Source organism: Simochromis diagramma, unplaced genomic scaffold, assembly GCF_900408965.1.
Source record: "Simochromis diagramma unplaced genomic scaffold, fSimDia1.1 OVJJ01000216.1, whole genome shotgun sequence".
Lineage (NCBI taxonomy): Eukaryota > Metazoa > Chordata > Actinopteri > Cichliformes > Cichlidae > Simochromis > Simochromis diagramma.
In genome coordinates this window covers 1,230,822-1,250,201 of record NW_024386883.1, presented here as the reverse complement: position 1 = coordinate 1,250,201, position 19,380 = coordinate 1,230,822, and the positions used below count along the sequence as shown (strand labels likewise).

The following is a 19,380-nucleotide window of genomic DNA, read 5'->3' as shown; positions in this document are numbered from 1 at the left end:
AATAGAGCAACAGGACCGCTGAGTCTTTGACTTTATTTATTTTCTGCTGTGTTTTACTTGCATCTATTTGAAAGAGTGAGTGTAAACACAAAAAATATTTTATTTTATGTGCTGGAATGTGTAGAAAATAGGTTTAAATGTTAAATTTTTGCTTGATGCATAAAGTTAAAAGATTAAAACTGATAAAACAAGTTTAAAAAAAAGAGACTTTTCCATTTGATTACATTTTGTATGATGGATTATGTAGAAAAAGTAGAATTGGGCTGAAAGATCTATTGCTTTATCACCTCTTCAGGTTGTAAATCGTGTTTTAAAAAAGTAACTAAGTAACTAATTACATTTGAAAATAAGTAATCAGTAAAGTAACGGGATTACTTTTTTGGGGAAGTAATCTGTAATTAGTTACTGATTACTTTTTTCAAGTAACTTGACCAACACTGGTCTCCACTTTCCTAATCACCTTCCTGTGTATTTGATTCTCAGACTTTCCTTGCCTTTGTTCTGCTTCTTGTGGGCTGTCTGTGGTTTCGTCCTTATGGCCTTAGAAACACATTTATACAAAAACAGAGTATCTGCAGTATAGCTGTTTTACTTTATCCTTTGTCTTTTCTGATAAATTGGTTCTACTGGATGCCTGTGCTGGCATTTCTCCTGCGGTGTTGCTATCAGTGTGTGAAGAGTGGGAGAAGAGGGTTGCATTGACAATCCAACACAATGGGCAGCACATTGAACACATTTTATAAGTGGTCAGAAACTTGTAAATAACTCATGAAAGAATAAAGTTACGTTGAAACCAAGCACACCATTGTTTTTCTTGTGACATTACCAATAAGTTTGATGTGTCACATGGCCCCTAAGCAAAGATGTTAGACATACAACATAGAAACCTGGAAAATCACCTGTTAGCACACCACGTGGTTTAAAGCAGGTGTAGCTTATGATTGTATAGGCCTGTATGTAGCTGCTGTTGTAAATGTTTATTCTTTTTTTTCTGCCTACCTTATTTCATAACCTCTGTTTTGTTAGCACCGTGTGTGACTGCAAGCCCAGGCAGGCACAAGTGACTCTCTCCCTCTCTCTTTCACTCTCCCTCTCTCTTTCACTCTCTCTCTCTCTTATAGCTTACATAACGCAGTTTATCGCTGCAGGCGGCTGTCGCAGCTCCACGCACACTAGTGGGTTTCTGTGGTCTAGCAGATCACGGATATAGAAATCAGGAACTGCATCCATCAGCTGTCATGTCATCTGTGAAGCTCGAGCGTGCAGGTAAGCTTCCTCCTTGTTGTGAATACTGTACAGTAATACAGTTCAGATTGCACAGAACGATGCGCTGCTGGTTTCATAACTTACAGGAAGTTGCACGTTTTACAAGCCACGAGCATTTGAAGAGCACTTGATGAAATCGCATTTATCATATTTGCATCTCTATAAATCAGCTGGACTGTTGAGCGCGGTGATGGGCGGTTGTGACTGTATGTACAGTAATATCAGTACAGAGTGTTCTTTCAGCCTCACGTTGGTATGTGTGGATTTAATTTCACAGGCCGGTGGATATGAAAAACTCGGCAGGCATTGCACTACCAGAAAACAGAGTAGAACTGAGGCTGTAATCGGAGACTTGGATATCTGCTGCTTAGCTGTTTACAGCACAACCGCCACGTTTATGGGGATTTTGTAACAGCCCGTCTGCTGTAGGCCAAATATAATTAGCCATAACTTATAGCAGAAAATTTCCCTCCACATCAAACTAATCGTTTCAACACCGATTTATTCAAGGTTTTTCTTTAATTTGTCACCCCCCTGTAGTACAGCACTGGGTGTATTTGGATAAACAAGCTTAAAGCGACATGTTTATCATTGTCTCAAACTCCAGAAATGAAACTTTTGTACATTGTAATTTCTCTGAGTGGATCTCCAGAATATACTGTTGTTTAAACAATCATGTGCATTTGCTTTTGTAAAAATGAAGCCCTTCCCTGTCAGTAGTGGCAGGGGTGGATGGTAACAGTACAGCTGACTGTTGTGAATAATTTAAGTCATGCGTCTTTAACACTGGAGTCAGAGAAGCAGTTGGTGACTTTTTCACTGAGGATCTGAAGCGGTGGTTAAACGGGGTTCTCTCTAAAGATCTCAGCAGGGCACTGAGCTGTTTATTGTAGCTTTTCTGAAACAAAGGACCACCCTAAACTACAACAGCAGATTTCAATGTCACTGTTATTTTATACTTTATATTTTATGTTTTAGTAGCTGTGACACTTAAATGAACGACCTTTTAAAGACAAGTAAATGCACTTGAAAAAGTAATGGCAGGTTTTAAATGTTTCTTAATCAAGGTGAAAGTTGGGGAGGCGTTTATTTTATTTTTATTTTTTTTATATCCCCGAGATGCTGACAGAAGGACAAACAGTGTTACGTAAAACTTACCAAGCCAAATGTGTTTAAACTCTGCTCAGAAGCAAAGCTTGGGCAACTAAAGAGCTCTAATGTGGCACAGACCCTGAGTGCTTGTTTTCATTCCTTATTTTTTCTTAATTTATTGAGCTGCATGCAGAACTGACAGTAAAGTAAAGTTTATACTTGGGTTGCCAGAAATGTTGTTTACAGCAGTTACTAAGTAAAAGGGAAATATTGTCCAACTGTAAGAAGTGTAAAGCAAAAGTTGCTCTAAAGAAAGGTAATTTCTGTCCATTCTTTCATTTGGGTTCAGATCAGGCAAAAAATGCCCACAATGGCAACGTACTGAAGGGGCTGGAGACAATTGCTCCCCTGGTCCGCTCTGTTGAAGAGACCCCTGAGCCAGTAGCTACCAAATTAGAGGGAACCATTCCCTCCTGGATCAATGGAAAACTCCTCCGCAATGGCCCTGGGAAGTTTGAGTTTGGAGAAACACAGTGAGTTATAAAGACCTGCTGCAAAGCACAAAATGAACATTTCTATAACAATGGAGTCGAGCCTTAACATCTGTGTTTCATGACAGCTACAACCATTGGTTTGATGGGATGGCCATGCTGCACCAGTTCAAGATTGAGAGAGGTGAGGTGACGTACATGAGTCGGTTCCTGCAGAGCGATACCTTCAAAAAGAACAGCGAGCGGGACCGGATCATAATGTCTGAGTTTGGCACGCTTGCCATGCCCGACCCCTGTAAAAACTTCTTCCAGCGATTCCTTTCTCGCTTTGAGAAGTTTGGTGAGTAAATAAGACAGTGGGATGAAGTATATGTGCATAATGGATCAAAAAGCAGGTTTTCTGCTGCAGTTAAGAAAAAAAGCAGAAGAGCCACAACAGCTAGAGATAAAATCAAGTTTATACTAACTTTCTTTGCTAAATCCTCCTGGGATGGAGCTTGTTAAGTGTTCTGTATACAGGGAGTGCAGAATTATTAGGCAAGTTGTATTTTTGAGGAATAATTTTATTATTGAACAACAACCATGTTCTCAATGAACCCAAAAAACTCATTAATATCAAAGCTGAATGTTTTTGGAAGTAGTTTTTAGTTTGTTTTTAGTTTTAGCTATTTTAGGGGGATATCTGTGTGTGCAGGTGACTATTACTGTGCAGAATTATTAGGCAACTTAACAAAAAACAAATATATACCCATTTCAATTATTTATTTTTACCAGTGAAACCAATATAACATCTCCACATTCACAAATATACATTTCTGACATTCAAAAACAAAACAAAAACAAATCAGCGACCAATATAGCCACCTTTCTTTGCAAGGACACTCAAAAGCCTGCCATCCATGGATTCTGTCAGTGTTTTGATCTGTTCACCATCAACATTGCGTGCAGCAGCAACCACAGCCTCCCAGACACTGTTCAGAGAGGTGTACTGTTTTCCCTCCTTGTAAATCTCACATTTGATGATGGACCACAGGTTCTCAATGGGGTTCAGATCAGGTGAACAAGAAGGCCATGTCATTAGTTTTTCTTCTTTTATACCCTTTCTTGCCAGCCACGCTGTGGAGTACTTGGACGCGTGTGATGGAGCATTGTCCTGCATGAAAATCATGTTTTTCTTGAAGGATGCAGACTTCTTCCTGTACCACTGCTTGAAGAAGGTGTCTTCCAGAAACTGGCAGTAGGACTGGGAGTTGAGCTTGACTCCATCCTCAACCCGAAAAGGCCCCACAAGCTCATCTTTGATGATACCAGCCCAAACCAGTACTCCACCTCCACCTTGCTGGCGTCTGAGTCAGACTGGAGCTCTCTGCCCTTTACCAATCCAGCCACGGGCCCATCCATCTGGCCCATCAAGACTCACTCTCATTTCATCAGTCCATAAAACCTTAGAAAAACCAGTCTTGAGATATTTCTTGGCCCAGTCTTGACGTTTCAGCTTGTGTGTCTTGTTCAGTGGTGGTCGTCTTTCAGCCTTTCTTACCTTGGCCATGTCTCTGAGTATTGCACACCTTGTGCTTTTGGGCACTCCAGTGATGTTGCAGCTCTGAAATATGGCCAAACTGGTGGCAAGTGGCATCTTGGCAGCTGCACGCTTGACTTTTCTCGGTTCATGGGCAGTTATTTTGCGCCTTGGTTTTTCCACACGCTTCTTGCGACCCTGTTGACTATTTTGAATGAAACGCTTGATTGTTCGATGATCACGCTTCAGAAGCTTTGCAATTTTGAGACTGCTGCATCCCTCTGCAAGATATCTCACTATTTTTGACTTTTCTGAGCCTGTCAAGTCCTTCTTTTGACCCATTTTGCCAAAGGAAAGGACGTTGCCTAATAATTATGCACACCTGATATAGGGTGTTGATGTCATTAGACCACACCCCTTCTCATTACAGAGATGCACGTCACCTAATATGCTTAATTGGTAGTAGGCTTTCGAGCCTATACAGCTTGGAGTAAGACAACATGCATGAAGAGGATGATGTGGACAAAATACTCATTTGCCTAATAATTCTGCACTCCCTGTATACCCAAGTTACATAACAAGGCTTTACAGTGGGGAACCAGGGGGAGCACAAAATGTTTTACATTCCCACTGGACCCTCCAGTATAACTACAAACTGTAAATTGTATAGCAGACCAATTTCTTTAAAAGGAGAAAAGCTTTCAGTCCCTTTGTTTGTCTTTGCTACAGAACCCACAGACAATGCAAGTGTGAGCTTTGTGAAATACAAAGGGGACTACTATGTCAGCACAGAGACAAACTTCATGCACAGAGTGAACCCAGAGACCCTAGAAACTTTAGAGAAGGTAATGTCATTTGTTATGTGCAGTAAACACATTTCTTTGTCATTGTGTAGTCTGGTATAAACACAGTATACATCCTTATCATTCTGTTGTTTTGCAGGTGGACTGGAGTAAGTTCATTGCAGTAAATGGAGCCACTGCTCACCCCCACTATGATCCAGATGGTACCACCTACAACATGGGCAACTCATATGGAAGAAGAGGTTTGTTCCTTGAGTCAAGTATCCACACTAAAGTCTGCACAGTTACATGGCTTTTTTAAATTTATTTATTTATTTTTATTTTTTATCTTGATTTAGAAAAAAAGAAATGAACTGTACTTTGTTGGAAGAAAGGAGGTGCAGCAGTTAGCAGTGTCAAATCACAGCAAGTGTCTGGATTCAAATCCACTGGGCGACTTAGGTCTTTCTGTGGAAAGTGCGTCATCTCTGCCTCTCCAGGCATTCCAGCTTCCTCCCAGAGTCCACAGACATGCACATTAGATTAACTGGGTTGGGTTAATTAGGTTGATTCTAAATTGGCCATAGATATCACTAGTTGTCTGTCTCTGTTATCCTTGCAACAGACTGGCAAACGGTACAGGGCGTACCCTGCCTCTCACACATGACAGTTGGGATAGGCTCCAGCTCCCCCTTCCTCAGCAACTCTGAATTAGATAAGCTGAAGAGGATGGATGGAAAATGGATGGAACAATGTTTTGTAAAACACTTCTCCTTCCAGGAGTCCTCTACAATATCATCAGAGTACCTCCTGAGAAGACAGAAAGCGAAGACACTCTGCAAGGAGCCAAAATCCTCTGTTCTATTGTGCCTGCAAACAAGTCCCATCCCTCCTACTACCACAGCTTTGGTAAGGCAGCACACCAGGGTACCACTCATTATGCTTGTTTTTTTTTTTTTTCAATTTGCTACCCTCATCTGCAAAGCTTGGTAATCTTTTTCTTCCTGCTTCCAGCCATGTCTGAGAACTACGTGGTGTTCATCGAGCAGCCAGTCAAGATGGACCTGCTGAAGATAGTCACATGTAAATTAAGAGGGAAGGCTCTGAGTGATGGAATCTACTGGGATCCCAAACAGGAGACAGTCTTCCACCTCGTGAACAAGCACACAGGCGAGGTGAGATGCGATCAGTAGCGGTTTTAGATACAGGCGACACGGGCGGTTGCCCGGGGCGGCATCGTGGTGGTGGGGGGCGGCATCACGGGCATCGGCAAAAAAAAAAAAAAAATGCTCGTACTCATGCTGCCCCGACGTCAGCCAGCGCATATTGGGAATGGCATAGGCACCGATCGGTTTTCTATCGCCCATTTGCTGGGAGTAAGGGCGCCCTCCGTTTGCGAGGTGCGCCTGCTGCTTGCGGCGCAGGGAGGCGGGGGGATTCTCTGACTGGCTGGAGCAGCATCTAATAACCAACTCGCAAAATAAAACGAAATAAAAACAAACCAACAAACACGAAAACACCAGACATTATAATACAGACTTATAATTTGCACCGATGTTTTTTTGAAATTCTATACACAAAAAGTGAGGCGAGAGCCCTCGGTGCGCCTGCTCGCTGCTGAAGTCAAAGTAAACTTTATTGTCATTTCCGCTACATACAGTCCAGTATATAGAGAGACGAGACGACGAGGCTCCAGTTACAGCAGTGCAAGTAAACAAACAATATATATAAGAAGAGTAAGAAAATAAACATACCCTTTAGGACCAGGGATAAAGGGATCAATAACAATTTAAAATTTACAGTTTGATGATTTAAAGTCTCACACACAACCCATCGAAAGGGGAGGGGGGCCAAATAGAGCACATTTCATTCATAATGTTGTAAATCCAAGTCCATTATGTATTCTTGATTTGAATCCTGGGTTGTCTCAGAAATCTCAGAAATGCACCCTAGACAAAGTGAATCTGTGAACTAAGGTGTAGGTGTGTTAGATCATGTTGTGGTGATCCTTGGGTTGAGGGATAGGTGTTCATACTGGAGTGCAAAATTAAAACCAATGGAAGATGGAAAAGAAAAGTTCAAAGCCATCAGGTGCTCAGTTTAGAAAAATGAGAAAAGAAGAGGAGGAGAAACGAGCAAAAGATACAGGTAAGCAGATGTGTCACTGGATAATGGCAGGTCATCCTGAAACAATCAGAATCAGAATACTTTATTATGTGGGCGATCGTGGCTCAAGAGTTTGGAGTTCGCCTTGTAATCAGTTGCTGGTTCGAGCCCCGGCTTGGACAGTCTTGGTCGTTGTGTCCTTGGGCAAGACACTTCACCTGTTGCCTACTGGTGGTGGTCAGAGGGCCCGGTGGCGCCTCTGACCACCACCAGTAGGTGGGCCTCTGTCAGTGCGCCCCAGGGCGTTCACCAGTGTGTGAATGGGTGGATGCCTGGATGTGTAAAGCGCTTTGGGGTCCTTAGGGACTAGTAAAGCGCTATATAAATACAGGCCATTTAAATTCAAATCAAATTCAAATTTTATTTGTCATATGTAGTGAAATGCTTGGACAACTGCTCGTGACCTAAAGAAAACAAAAAAGGAAAAGGCTATGAATAAGATAGGAAATAAATATGAAAAATTAAAAAGGGTAAATTTAACTAGGAAGGAATAAAATATAAATTAAGGTTAAAAATGAAATAACTGTACAACACAAATTAGAATGAAGGGTAAATTTAACTGGGTAAGAATAAGATAAAATATATAAATTAAAGTTGAAAATAAAATAACTGTACAACAAAATACACAATATAGAACTATATAAGAATGTATGAAGAAATCTAAATAAATATATATATATATATATATATATATATATATATATATATATACACACACACACACACACAATAAAAGCAGCTGTACAAGTATTAACCGGAAATGAAGAATGTAGTGACCAGTGTTGTGCAATCCACATTATGTCTTGTCTTGTCTTATTTATTAATCCCTAATCCCGTTACAGTTGCTCCAAGAAGAAATGGTAAAAGTAGGAACAGTAACAGACTAAAACAATACCTTATGTTACAGAGGGAGTGTTCGCCCAGGGCACCAAACAGGCTAGGACCGCCACTGGATGCGACTGTTAATATATTTTTTTTAACTGCACTTCAATATTATATTTATATACAATAACAACTGATATTCCTGTTGATTGATTATGCAAGAACTAGCAAGCCTGCATGTAATGTAAATGTAAAAAGAGGCAAAGTGTGGGCAAAGACAGAATCCGTTTAAATTGGGTGTGGATTTGAAACATTGGTTGAATTCCACTCCAGGCCATTAGGGGGCCACCTAGGCTGAAAATGTTCATCTCTGCTTAGCGCCACAAATTTGCAATGACATTGCAGTAGGAAAACTCCCTAGAGTGGCCCCATTTAAAGGGCTACACAGAGAAAACTAGGTGATTCAGAATGTAATGTAACAGATGTAATAAGCATGTTGTGTGTATATATTAAGCTTTTATTACTCTATGTTGATTTTATTTTAAAGTTTTTAACATAATTTGTCTTCTGAATAAGTGATGGTGATGTTGAGGAGTACTGTCCTTAAAGGAGAGTGTCCTTGTAGTTTACAGCTAAATGAAGTACTTGACAGAAATTCTGTAACTGTATACGCTGTACCGCAGGTCAGCTCAGTGAAGTACCACACCAAAGCCTTCTCCACCTTCCATCAAATCAACGCCTTTGAGGAGGATGGATTCTTGATGCTCGATATGTGTTGCTCCGACGACGGCCAAGCCATCAACAACTACCTCATCCAGAACTTGCGTAAATCAGGAGACGCGCTGGATGAGGTCAGTATAATTGCATGAACACATTGTTACAAAATAAATGTAGCAAGAAAAACAGATTTTTTTTTTCACTGTACTTAAGTTTTAGCATAATAAATATTTATAACCGGGGAAGACAATATTGGCTTTGCTAATTTACTAAATAATTTAGTGAGAAAGCTATTCAGTGTTAGCTTTATGGATTTCAGTCTGTTCAGATTTGAATTAACCAAATATCTAAAATGTGCAAATATTGTCCCTCTCAGGTGTACAACACCTTGTGCAGGGTTTTCCCTCGGCGTTTTGTTCTGCCACTGCATGTGACCAATGAAACCCCAAAAGACCAGAACCTGAACACTCGACCCTGCAGCAATGCATCGTGTGTCAAAATCGGTGACGACAAGGTGAGTTGACTTCTTGCTCATGCCTTCATTTACAGTTCACCTGTAGCACACATGCTGGAGGCAGTAACCAGAAATGAGTTGTCTTGACAACTCATACAGTATGAGTTGTCAAGACAAGTCAACAAGCAGGCAGTGAAAATATTAAGCTTCTTATTTTGAAATTAATGTAAGTGGCAGAAGTAAAGCGTTCCCTTGAGTAGAAATGTTAACGCCACACTACGGTATGAACAGATGCAGAAAATTAAGTTAACAAAATGAGTACTAGGTTTTTGGGAGGGGGCGGGGATTGAAACGCATAAAAAAGGCTTTTCATAAAATTAGAAAAGCCTGCTTAAAAGTAACCGCTACATTTGTAAAACTACTGATTAGTGAATTTGGGATATTTAGACTGATGGGTAACATCAGCACAAAGTCTATTCTGTTATCTTAAGAGATGTTTCTGTAGTGATTTTTATCATTTTTGCAATTTGTGTAGTTTTTGACCTGTGTGGATGGAAGTTTACATAATTTCTAGTATGTTAGAACAAATGTATGCAATCAGAGTTCACATAACTAGGTTGCAGAAACATGAGTCCAGTTAAAGGTGAAGCTCATGGTCACAGAGCTCGCACGCTCGACTGACCTTAGGTGGTAGTTCATCCTCTTTTTCAATAGGTGTTCTGCCAGCACGAGGATCTCCACGGAGAAGACCTCCATGAGTACGGTGGCCTGGAGTTCCCGCAGATCAACTACGCCAGATGTAACACACATCCGTACCGTTATTTCTACGGCTGTGGCTTCAGACATCTGGTGGGAGACTCTCTGCTCAAGATGGACCTGAAGGACAAGACATTCAAGGTGTGTATGATACTGTGCAAAGGGCTCCACCTCATTTAAACATGAGAGACGATGAGAGAGCGTTAGTGAATTTGATCACATTCACTGCTGTTATACTGTGTAAATTATTAGTTAACATAATTTAAATGGTATATTGGCTTATTGCAGCTTCTTTCTGGTTAATATCAACTGTCTTCCTACACTGCTGCAGACAGTTGTCTATACATTCAACCACATCTGGGCTGTCACAGTAAAAGCTCATGATCTTTCAGAGTTAAAGTTTTATAAGATAAGATAAGATAAGATAAGATAAGATAAGATAACCTTTATTAGTCCCACACGTGGGAAATTTTTGTCACAGCAGGAAGTGGACAGTGCAAAAGTTATGAGGCAAAAATTAGAATACAATAAGAATAAATACAGTACACAACTGTACAGAATAGAATAAAATAAAATACTATATACAGTAGAATAAAATAAAATAAATATACAATAAGATAAAAATAGAATACAAATACTATATACAACTGAGTAAAAATACAACGATGACAGAAAGGATTATTGCACTTATGTATTGTTACTTAGTAAAAAAATATTTAAAACTAGGCAAAACGATGCCTCAGATGAACTACACGTGAAATATTAAACCATTACTCTTGTTAAACGTAAGGCCAAAAATGTAGAAGTAACATTGGGAAAAATTAACTACATCCTGACTGCTTCCATAGCAACTGTGATTATCAGTGTGAGCAATTTGCTGCTCTGGGAGCATTCAGGTGTGTGTGTGTGTGTGTGTGTGTGTGTGTGTGTGTGTGTACCAGACTGGAACTGAGCCAGTAGTTGAAGCAAAATTAAGATGGAGAACAAGAGCAACTTTAAAATGTGGAGTTAAATTGAAAAACACTGACACTTGTGAAAATGATCATCCACAGGTCTGGTACCAGAAGGGTTTCTACCCCTCAGAGCCTGTGTTTGTGCCGTCACCTGATGCTGTGGAGGAAGATGATGGTGTCATCCTCTCGGTGGTTCTCACCCCGTCACAGGTAAGCAAATACATCTACCTAATGTGCTGATCATTGTGGAGCTGCATGTGTTTTATAGTTTACCTTTTTTCTTGTATTTGACTCTATAAAAAAAAAAAAAAATGTCCGTTCAAACCTTGTTGTGTCTCATGACGTTATCAGAGGTTTATGGTTTCCTGATTTTGAGGTACCAGCATGTCTGCAAGTCCGCCTAAGCTTGATTCCTTTCTGCTTCAAATTCTTTAATCAGCTGGACACGATCTATCATAAATATTCATGTGGGTGACGAGCAGAGTCATAAATATTCATTGCTGAATTTACGCGAGTGAATTTTTGGAATTAAAAACAGAACTTTCTAAAGCCTTCAAGATTAATGGCAGAAAGTGCACTTGCTGGCTACATTAATGGTGCCAGTAAAAGATTTTCTGAGTAATGTAAGATTTTTTTTTTCTTTCCCAAAAATGGTGTTCTACTACATCCCAGTGTCCGTCTTCCTGACAGCACATTGGGCAGCCTGAATCAAAACTGAGCATTGTGCTATTGTGTCCATCTCCCCTATAGCAAATGTCAATTGTTCATTTGCCCGTCTGTTTATTTTAAAATCCTAATCAGTTTTAATTACCCCTGAAACACTGGATGAGGACCCTTTTAATATTCTTTTGTACACACAATGCGTTCTGGTCCTTGAATTTAATCAAAGCTGCTATTCTAAAAACATGCACACCTCTCAAGCATACCTCCACCTGGTGTATTGAACCTAAGTGAAGTCTTTCACTATGTGGTGGTGTGTAGAGAAGTGTGATTTGTTTTGTGTGTGTTAACGCCATCAAACGTTTCTCTCCAGGATAAAGGGACCTTCCTCCTGATTTTGGATGCCAAGACATTTGAAGAGCTAGGAAGAGCCTATGTGCCTGTTAACATGGCTTATGGCTTCCACGGTACCTTCAGTGCCTCTGCATAAACTTCTTGTTTTTTAGACTCCCCATGATTCATGGGCCATGAATACAACGCATCAATAAGCATTAGCCAGTTATATATCAGATGGTACTGAGTTGCTGCTGCTTTTTATGCTTAACATATATACTGTCTACAGATATTAACTACAGGTGAGGATCACCAGACATTATGTTATCACCATATTTCACTGACAATACAAGCAGTGTGCTGAGTATTACAATAACCGGATTTATCATATCCAGTAAGATTATGTTATCTCTCTTTAGTAGTTTGCTGCAAATAGACGTTGGAGGTTGCTGTCCCATTTTTACTCTAATGACTGAGCTGTTAGCTTGTTCTGAATTAGGAGGTAGGTAGCTTTGTCAAGTGAAGTGTGATCGGTGTTGGATGGATTTTCGACTGGTAGGACTTGTAGGGTACAACTGAAAGTAAATCTGTGGTCACCCAAGTGCCAAAATGTTTTTTTAAAAGAAATTTATTCCAAAAATTTTTACAAATCTGACTTTTGTACTGTTTTTTTTTTAAATATAATTTTTAAATTAAAGTTTCAACATTAACACTTTTCAGAGGTGAAGTGTCTGGATTCTTTTCACACACTGAATCAGTCAAAACACATGGTTGAGAATAATGTACATAAGTACGATTTCTCACATCAAATATTCTTTTACAGTCTTTTACTGGCAAGTGGTACATTTAAGGCCCCAGGTTTTATAAAGTCAACATGTGTTGCTATTTATAACAATTTGTATAGCAATCAAATTTGCATCCTTGACATTAATATAGATATTAATCGTTAATTTGTTATTACCTTTGTCCAGATTACTTGTTTCACAGTATACATTAAGCCCATAAATAGACTAAGTGGCACACAAATCACTTAAACTAAACAGACCCTATTTTACATAACAATGGGGTCTTTTTAATTGAGAATTGAAAACTGTATTAAAACTAAGTGGCATTTCTTTACCATACAGTTTTTAATTCTGTTAACTTCTGCTCCACTGTAGGGAAAAACATAACTCTTAATCCACAATTTGACAGCTTTTAATTTCCAAATTACTCTTTTGTGTTACAATAAAACATGCTACATGTTTAAACATTTAAAAGACACATCGAGGTCTCCAGCTCCTCAAAAGTAAGGATTGTCTTTAAATAAATGAATAAAACACAATTCCATTAGTGATGGTATAAACCTAAAAAATTATTTACAAGGGCTCAACTAGAAGGCTAAAAAAAAAATTGGTGCTAATAAAATAATTTTGTCACAGTTAAATAACACATTTCTGCATTAAGTGCCAACTCTGATTATGTAAATCTTATGTAAGCACATGTATTTTACATGTAAGTGATAACTGTGTGTGCCATTTGTACTTCCACCACTATTCTAATGCATAATACACATTTATAGTGGTCTAAATTTGAAACGCATGCTTTATTAAAGTCTGGGTGCGCTTCACCCAGATTTCAGAAGTATACAGAATATCATTCACAGACGTATTTCTGGGGTAAATGTAATAGGCTAGGAAATGGTTTTACTGTGTAGAGAATTTATTATAGGTCCTCTCTAAACTATGACTCAATAGAGGCTATTTTTCAAAAACCGATTAAACTCTCTGCACTTACACTAGAAGATGAATTTGAAAACCCATGAATGAAAAAGCTCTACACGGTTGTAACTGAGGTGTGGCTTTTTGGAGGGTTTTTTGGTTTCTTTGCTGTTTATAGGAGATCCACACATCATCCACTAGAGGTCAGCATGTGATGACATTTACCTCCCTTCAGTCACGTTCTGGATCTGCAGAGTTGGAACAACGACTCAGTACCTGACCAGGATTTATTTAAATTAATTTATAAATTAAGAAAAAAAGTTGTATACTACTTTGTCGTGTGTGTTTTGTAACCATGTTCGCTTTCTGTATTGTAAACCTCATGAACTGCAAGGCTGTTTTCAGCTTTGCGATTGTGAATCGTAACGGACCCATTTTCTATCTCATACAACAGTCTGAACAAAGGGGTGAGGAAGGGGCAACGTCTCTGAAGGAGGTGGGCTCAACATGGCCACACGGGCTATAAGAGGGATCAAACCTGTGACCCTGTGACAGTGGGACAATCTGTAACTGCCAGCCCACCCTGCCACTTCAAAAACACACTGCAAACAGTGGAGGAGCCCGGCATTGAACTTCACAGGGGTTATTTCCAAATCTGTGACCTTAACAACTGTATTTATAGGACACTTGGAAAAGAGTGCCTCTTTGAGGGGAAAAAAAAGATAAGATAAAAAAAAAGGGTAGAACTTTTTTTTTAAAGAGGGGAAAAAAGGGATTTCAAACAGACTATTATCGAAACTGTGGATTAAAGCAGAGTAACTCAAGCTGCACTTTTCAGTCTGCGTGTGTGGCCAGAGAACAGATGCGCATTTTTATAGAGGATTGTACAAAGGGGAAAAGGAGAAAAGGAAAAGAAAAAAACTGTTCCCAACAGCCGGTTAAAGCAACAGGACCCAAAACTACACCTTCAAATGTAGAAGTTTGGGGGGGGGGGTTCTCTAACTAGTTTTTAAAGTTTTGGGATGCTTTTGTAGGACAGAACATGCATTTTTAATATCTGCAGGAGGGCTGCAGATGGCACTTTGTTACAACAATTTTGATTCAAAAAAAACTTTAACAACAATGCTGCGGCTGATCAAATCTTCAATCAGTGCTCATCACTGGTGTGTTGTTTTGGTATTGTTTTATCTAAATAGAAAAGTTAGTGACTAGAATAACGACGGCACTAAATAAATTAGAATTATGTGATTTATTTTTACATCCACCCTGTTTAGTCAGAACAGCTCAGGGATCAACTGTTTCAGATTTCTTTTCTGCAGGAAAAACGTGCTGACAGATACAGCTGCTGTCTTTCCTGTAGCAAATCCTCATATTAATCAGTTCAGTTAATCAACTTTCTCCGTATCTTTCTAAGTATCCTGCTGTCTTTTCAACACACAGCAGACACTCGCAATAGAAATGTATACCTAAAGATTCTCGCTGAACTCATCTCAGTCTTTTACAGCACAAACATTAAGCAGACAGCAAGTAACATGAACGACTGTGCTCATATGCACTACCCACTGTTTGATTTGCTGCTACAAAGCAGCGGGTTCTGTGGAAGCAGAATAATGTCTATTGAAGCAGCCGGTAGAGTCTCGGGTCACGAATTGCGATTTTCCTGGCAGGAAAGCGGTTTGTGATCAGTCGTGGCATAAAAAGCACAACATTTATTTTTAGCTTGTTTTTTGATGGTGATATGAATAACTCTAAAAAGCTGCTGCCTTTTGTATAAAATCACAAATGTGTGAAGCCAGACACCCCTGAGAACAGTGCTGCTGCAGTCTTCTCAGGAGGGTTACTATGTTATAGAGAAGCTGGATTTTAGTCTGGATATTGTTATATTATATACAGCAGACTACAGACTGACTACAGAGTGTAATAATGTAAATATAGTTTAACTGCATGTATTACCATTTTGTTTTTTGGGCTTTAAAAAAAAATTACTTTGACTAGAAGATGAGCCCTTAATGTGCATTATTGCAATACATTGGTTGTGATAAATTTTGCAGGTTATGCAGGCAACATGAGTTTATAGTTTAAGCTCCACCTGACCAACAAAGTCCAATATTCTTTTTTTTTTTAATCTTTGGTCTACTCTTCACGTCTTTGTGTTTCTATCATTTAGTCTTCAGTAAGTACTCGTGCTTTGCGGTGAGTTTTTTGTCCATCAATGGCTAAAAGCAGCATCTGGAATCAATGCAGAAAGCAGTGAGGTTGAACTGAAAGAGCAAAGTTGCCATTTGGGAAACCAAAACAATGTGCTGAAAGAGACTAAAAATCCCAGAGTTCAGGAGAACTGACAGACATCACACCAACAATCCTCATCGATCTTTAAGCTGTTAAATACATAGAAAGTCACCATGCAGGATCGTTGTAACTGTTTGCTTTGTACCAACCACAAACTCACTCACAAAATACATATATATAAATATGCTGTGATTTACCATAAATATTTCACTCATAAAAATTAACCGTGGCAACATCATAGAGAAAAAGAGCGTCTCCCAGTGTGTTTTGATATGTTTTCCCTACACATGAAAATTCAAATTTGGCACTTTCGCCCAACCACACGATTGTTTTCATGTGTTTTGATGGAGCTCGGCCCAGTCGGACATTGGGTAAAGATGGATGCTACATTAGCTCAACAAACACGCCCAGCAAACATTTTGATAGTGAATGTCACTGTTCTCTTAGTCGAAATATAGAAATGAAAGTGGTAAATGGGCTGTTTTGTTATAAAATGCTTTTCTACTCTATGGGAGCCCTCGGAGAGCCTCATTCATACAAAAAAATATGTACAAATATTTCTCTACACCTAAGTGCTTTCAATCTCCCATTTACACACATTCATACTCTGATGAATGCATCAGAGAGCAACCTGGGGTTCAGTATCTTGCCCAAGGATACTCTGGCATGCAGACTGGAGCAGGAAGGGATTGAACCACCAAACGTCCTTAGGGGATGACTGGCTCTACCCCCTGAGCTTAAGCCATCCTTGAACTTAATGGACTTTCAATCAAGTTTACAAGAATTGTTTAAAAATCCTCCTTTCATCAAATGTGAAAAGATAAAATTCTCACTTGAGCGAAGAGCAAATGTGTGCAAAGCAAAACCATCGCGATGGAGATTTAAACCGATGACCTCTCACTTCTTAGTCAACTTAGCGAGCCAAAGCACACCACACCACAGATTTATAATGTTGACGTGGAGCAGAGAGATTGCTCAAGCAGCCAATGAGACAGAATGTCCATGTAAATATATGTAAATGCAAAAGCACATGAGGGTCTGACTGGGATGTTACTGTACATGAAAACAACATCAGCGTCTGTCAGTCTGTTTACGCGGTCATGCTGTGACCACGTTTGAATCTCTGCTCGGCGATTACTAAATAAAACATACAACAAAATCAGATGTAAAAACACAATCAAATCTGCAAATTCTTGACCTCTTTTTGAGTGAAGGCGGAGACCGCTTCCAGGCGCAATAAATAAAACCAAGGAGGGACGTCAGTGAAGCGGTGGGGACACGCCCACACAGCTCTGAGCAGGGGTCTAATCAGTGAAAGTGAAAACACCTGTGTAACTGTACCGTGTTCGCGCTTTCAAATCTACATAAACCTGCAATGATCTAAAGGGGACTAATTTCTGGTGTGCAAAAGGAGGCTGCAGGAGGCTATTTAACAGAAGGAGTAGGAACTACATGTGATGCTTAAAAAAAAAAAAAAAAAAACAGACTACAATTACTGCTTTGTGGTTGCGCACCTTTGTAAACCCATCAAGCTGCAGACTCATAATATCGTAGGAGTCTGAAAGGTGGGCACAAAGATTACTGTAACCAATTTAATATCTAAAATATGGTCCCAATCTGCCTTTTTATGTCGATATCACATCGTATCAATCGCATCGTTTGTGTGACTTTTTTTCTTTTCTTTTCTTTTGAGTTATGAGACCACAGTGACCTCGGAGCACAATTCTAATAAGTTCATTCTCGAGTCAAAGCGAGAGTTTGTGCCAAATTTGAAAAAAATTCCCTTAAGCTGTTAAAGACAAGCTATGTTCAGGAGACCGGGTCAGACGTAAGGACACAGAAAACGCACAGAACATAATAAATATGGCGTTACTTGTGCGTTGTTTAGCTTACACAAAAAAACAAAAGGAAATTTGATAAAAAATGACGCCATTATGTTTATGTATGTATGCCTGTGCAGGTGTAACTCATGAGAATCTTCAGCTCCAGGAAGGCTGAGTAAGAATTTAGTAGTAAATGGTCATTTTCATTGGATTATTATGACAGCGTTTCATACAAATGTCTAACAGAATAACATATTGAAATGATAACTCAAGGTCAACTTTGCAGTTACATCATATTTTTCTGCAAATAATACACTTTCCCTGGCGTTCAGCTCCATAACTCAGCAGCAGAAGGATACATAAAGAACGTATTTCACATTTTGCAGGTTACTGAGTTAACCCGGAGGCTGAATGAAATTTCCAACAGGTACGGTATCTTTAATATCTCTTTATGAAGGATAAATAGGGTGTGAATAATAAAAGTAATAGTATCTGAGTTTCTATGAAGCTGCTTTGATTTCAGGATGCCGGTATATGAAAAGTTATTTATCATTTATTTAGCATTTCAGTTACTACAAAATGTAAGTAAGACAGTATTTATTTCACTTTGAAAAAGCTGTTGTTGTGTTAAGGTTAAGCAAGTCTTGGAGATAAATGTGCCTACCATGGAAAAAAAAGTTTCAAGAATTTATTTGAAAAAGTACAGAGAATTCGAACTTACTGACCCTGTCATTGAAAAGAAAAAAGTCTTTTTTTTTTTCCACCTGTCAGGTTAAAAAAAACCACACACACACAAGATATTTCCCGACAGATTTGTTTTGAGATGCACGTCATATTAACAACTGTACAGTGTGTTCCCAATTCGTAACAACCGTCTTTTGAGGAGCATCTGACTGCTGAAACAGAGTTAAGTTTTTCACTTCTGCTCCTCCTTTGTGCTGCATTCTCATGATAATCACGCACAGGTGAGGAACCCTATTTCCAGTCTAGTCTGTTTTCAGTTCATTAGTACAGTGAGTGTGCTGTGTATGTGTGCCTGTGAACACTACTCAGAATCAAGAGCATCCTTTGACCTCAGAGCACTGTGTATGATTTGTCAGCCTGGCAGTTCCCTGGCATGCGTGTTCTGTGGACTTGCACACAAAAAGCAAATACCCGTACACTAAACCCCCGCTGCAGTGTTTTCAATACATCCAGCCTGATTCACGTTAACCCATAAAACATGTCTGACATATTAATCAGGTCTGCATGTGGGGGTAGCTCTACTATTGCGCTGCTGCTCAGGGCAGGGCTCTCATTGGGCCATCTTACGCATCCTAGCGGCCAATAAGAGAAGGCTGATTCTCTCCTCTCCTAGCAACAAGACTCCTTCTCTGCGAGCGAAGCAACCAGCAAACTGACACCTATAATTTTACAATATGAATAATTGTAACTTTACAGTGTTGAAGAAGAAGCAGAGAAGCACGAGTCTGTCCCTTTCCACATCGAGGGAACATCTTTGTTTTCTTCCTTCCTGCCTTTTCCTCCCTCTCCCTCCTCTTCTCCATCTTGGCTGCA

At 39.4% G+C, this 19,380-nt stretch overlaps 1 protein-coding gene across 1 annotated transcript; it reads left to right on the top strand.

Moving 5' to 3' along the window:
* The first annotated feature begins 1,051 nt into the window (after positions 1 to 1,051).
* On the top strand, positions 1,052 to 17,857 carry LOC120734209 (beta,beta-carotene 9',10'-oxygenase-like). Its single transcript, XM_040032857.1, has 12 exons — positions 1,052 to 1,266; positions 2,708 to 2,891; positions 2,978 to 3,189; positions 5,098 to 5,213; positions 5,311 to 5,413; positions 5,931 to 6,059; positions 6,165 to 6,325; positions 8,822 to 8,989; positions 9,232 to 9,369; positions 10,024 to 10,206; positions 11,118 to 11,228; positions 12,052 to 17,857. Exons 1-12 carry the CDS (start codon positions 1,239 to 1,241, stop codon positions 12,166 to 12,168), a joined length of 1,650 nt encoding a protein of 549 aa, XP_039888791.1. The 5' UTR covers positions 1,052 to 1,238; the 3' UTR covers positions 12,169 to 17,857.
* Positions 17,858 to 19,380: the final 1,523 nt, after the last annotated feature.

What these genes read in the sequence shown, in the direction of transcription:
- LOC120734209 (XM_040032857.1), top strand. Translation starts at nt 1,239, where the DNA reads ATGTCATCTGTGAAGCTCGAGCGTGCAG. An exon ending in TTCTCGCTTTGAGAAGTTTG is followed by an intron (nt 3,190 to 5,097) that starts GTGAGTAAATAA and finishes TCTTTGCTACAG; the next exon opens with AACCCACAGACAATGCAAGT. An exon ending in TGAAGGACAAGACATTCAAG is followed by an intron (nt 10,207 to 11,117) that starts GTGTGTATGATA and finishes GATCATCCACAG; the next exon opens with GTCTGGTACCAGAAGGGTTT.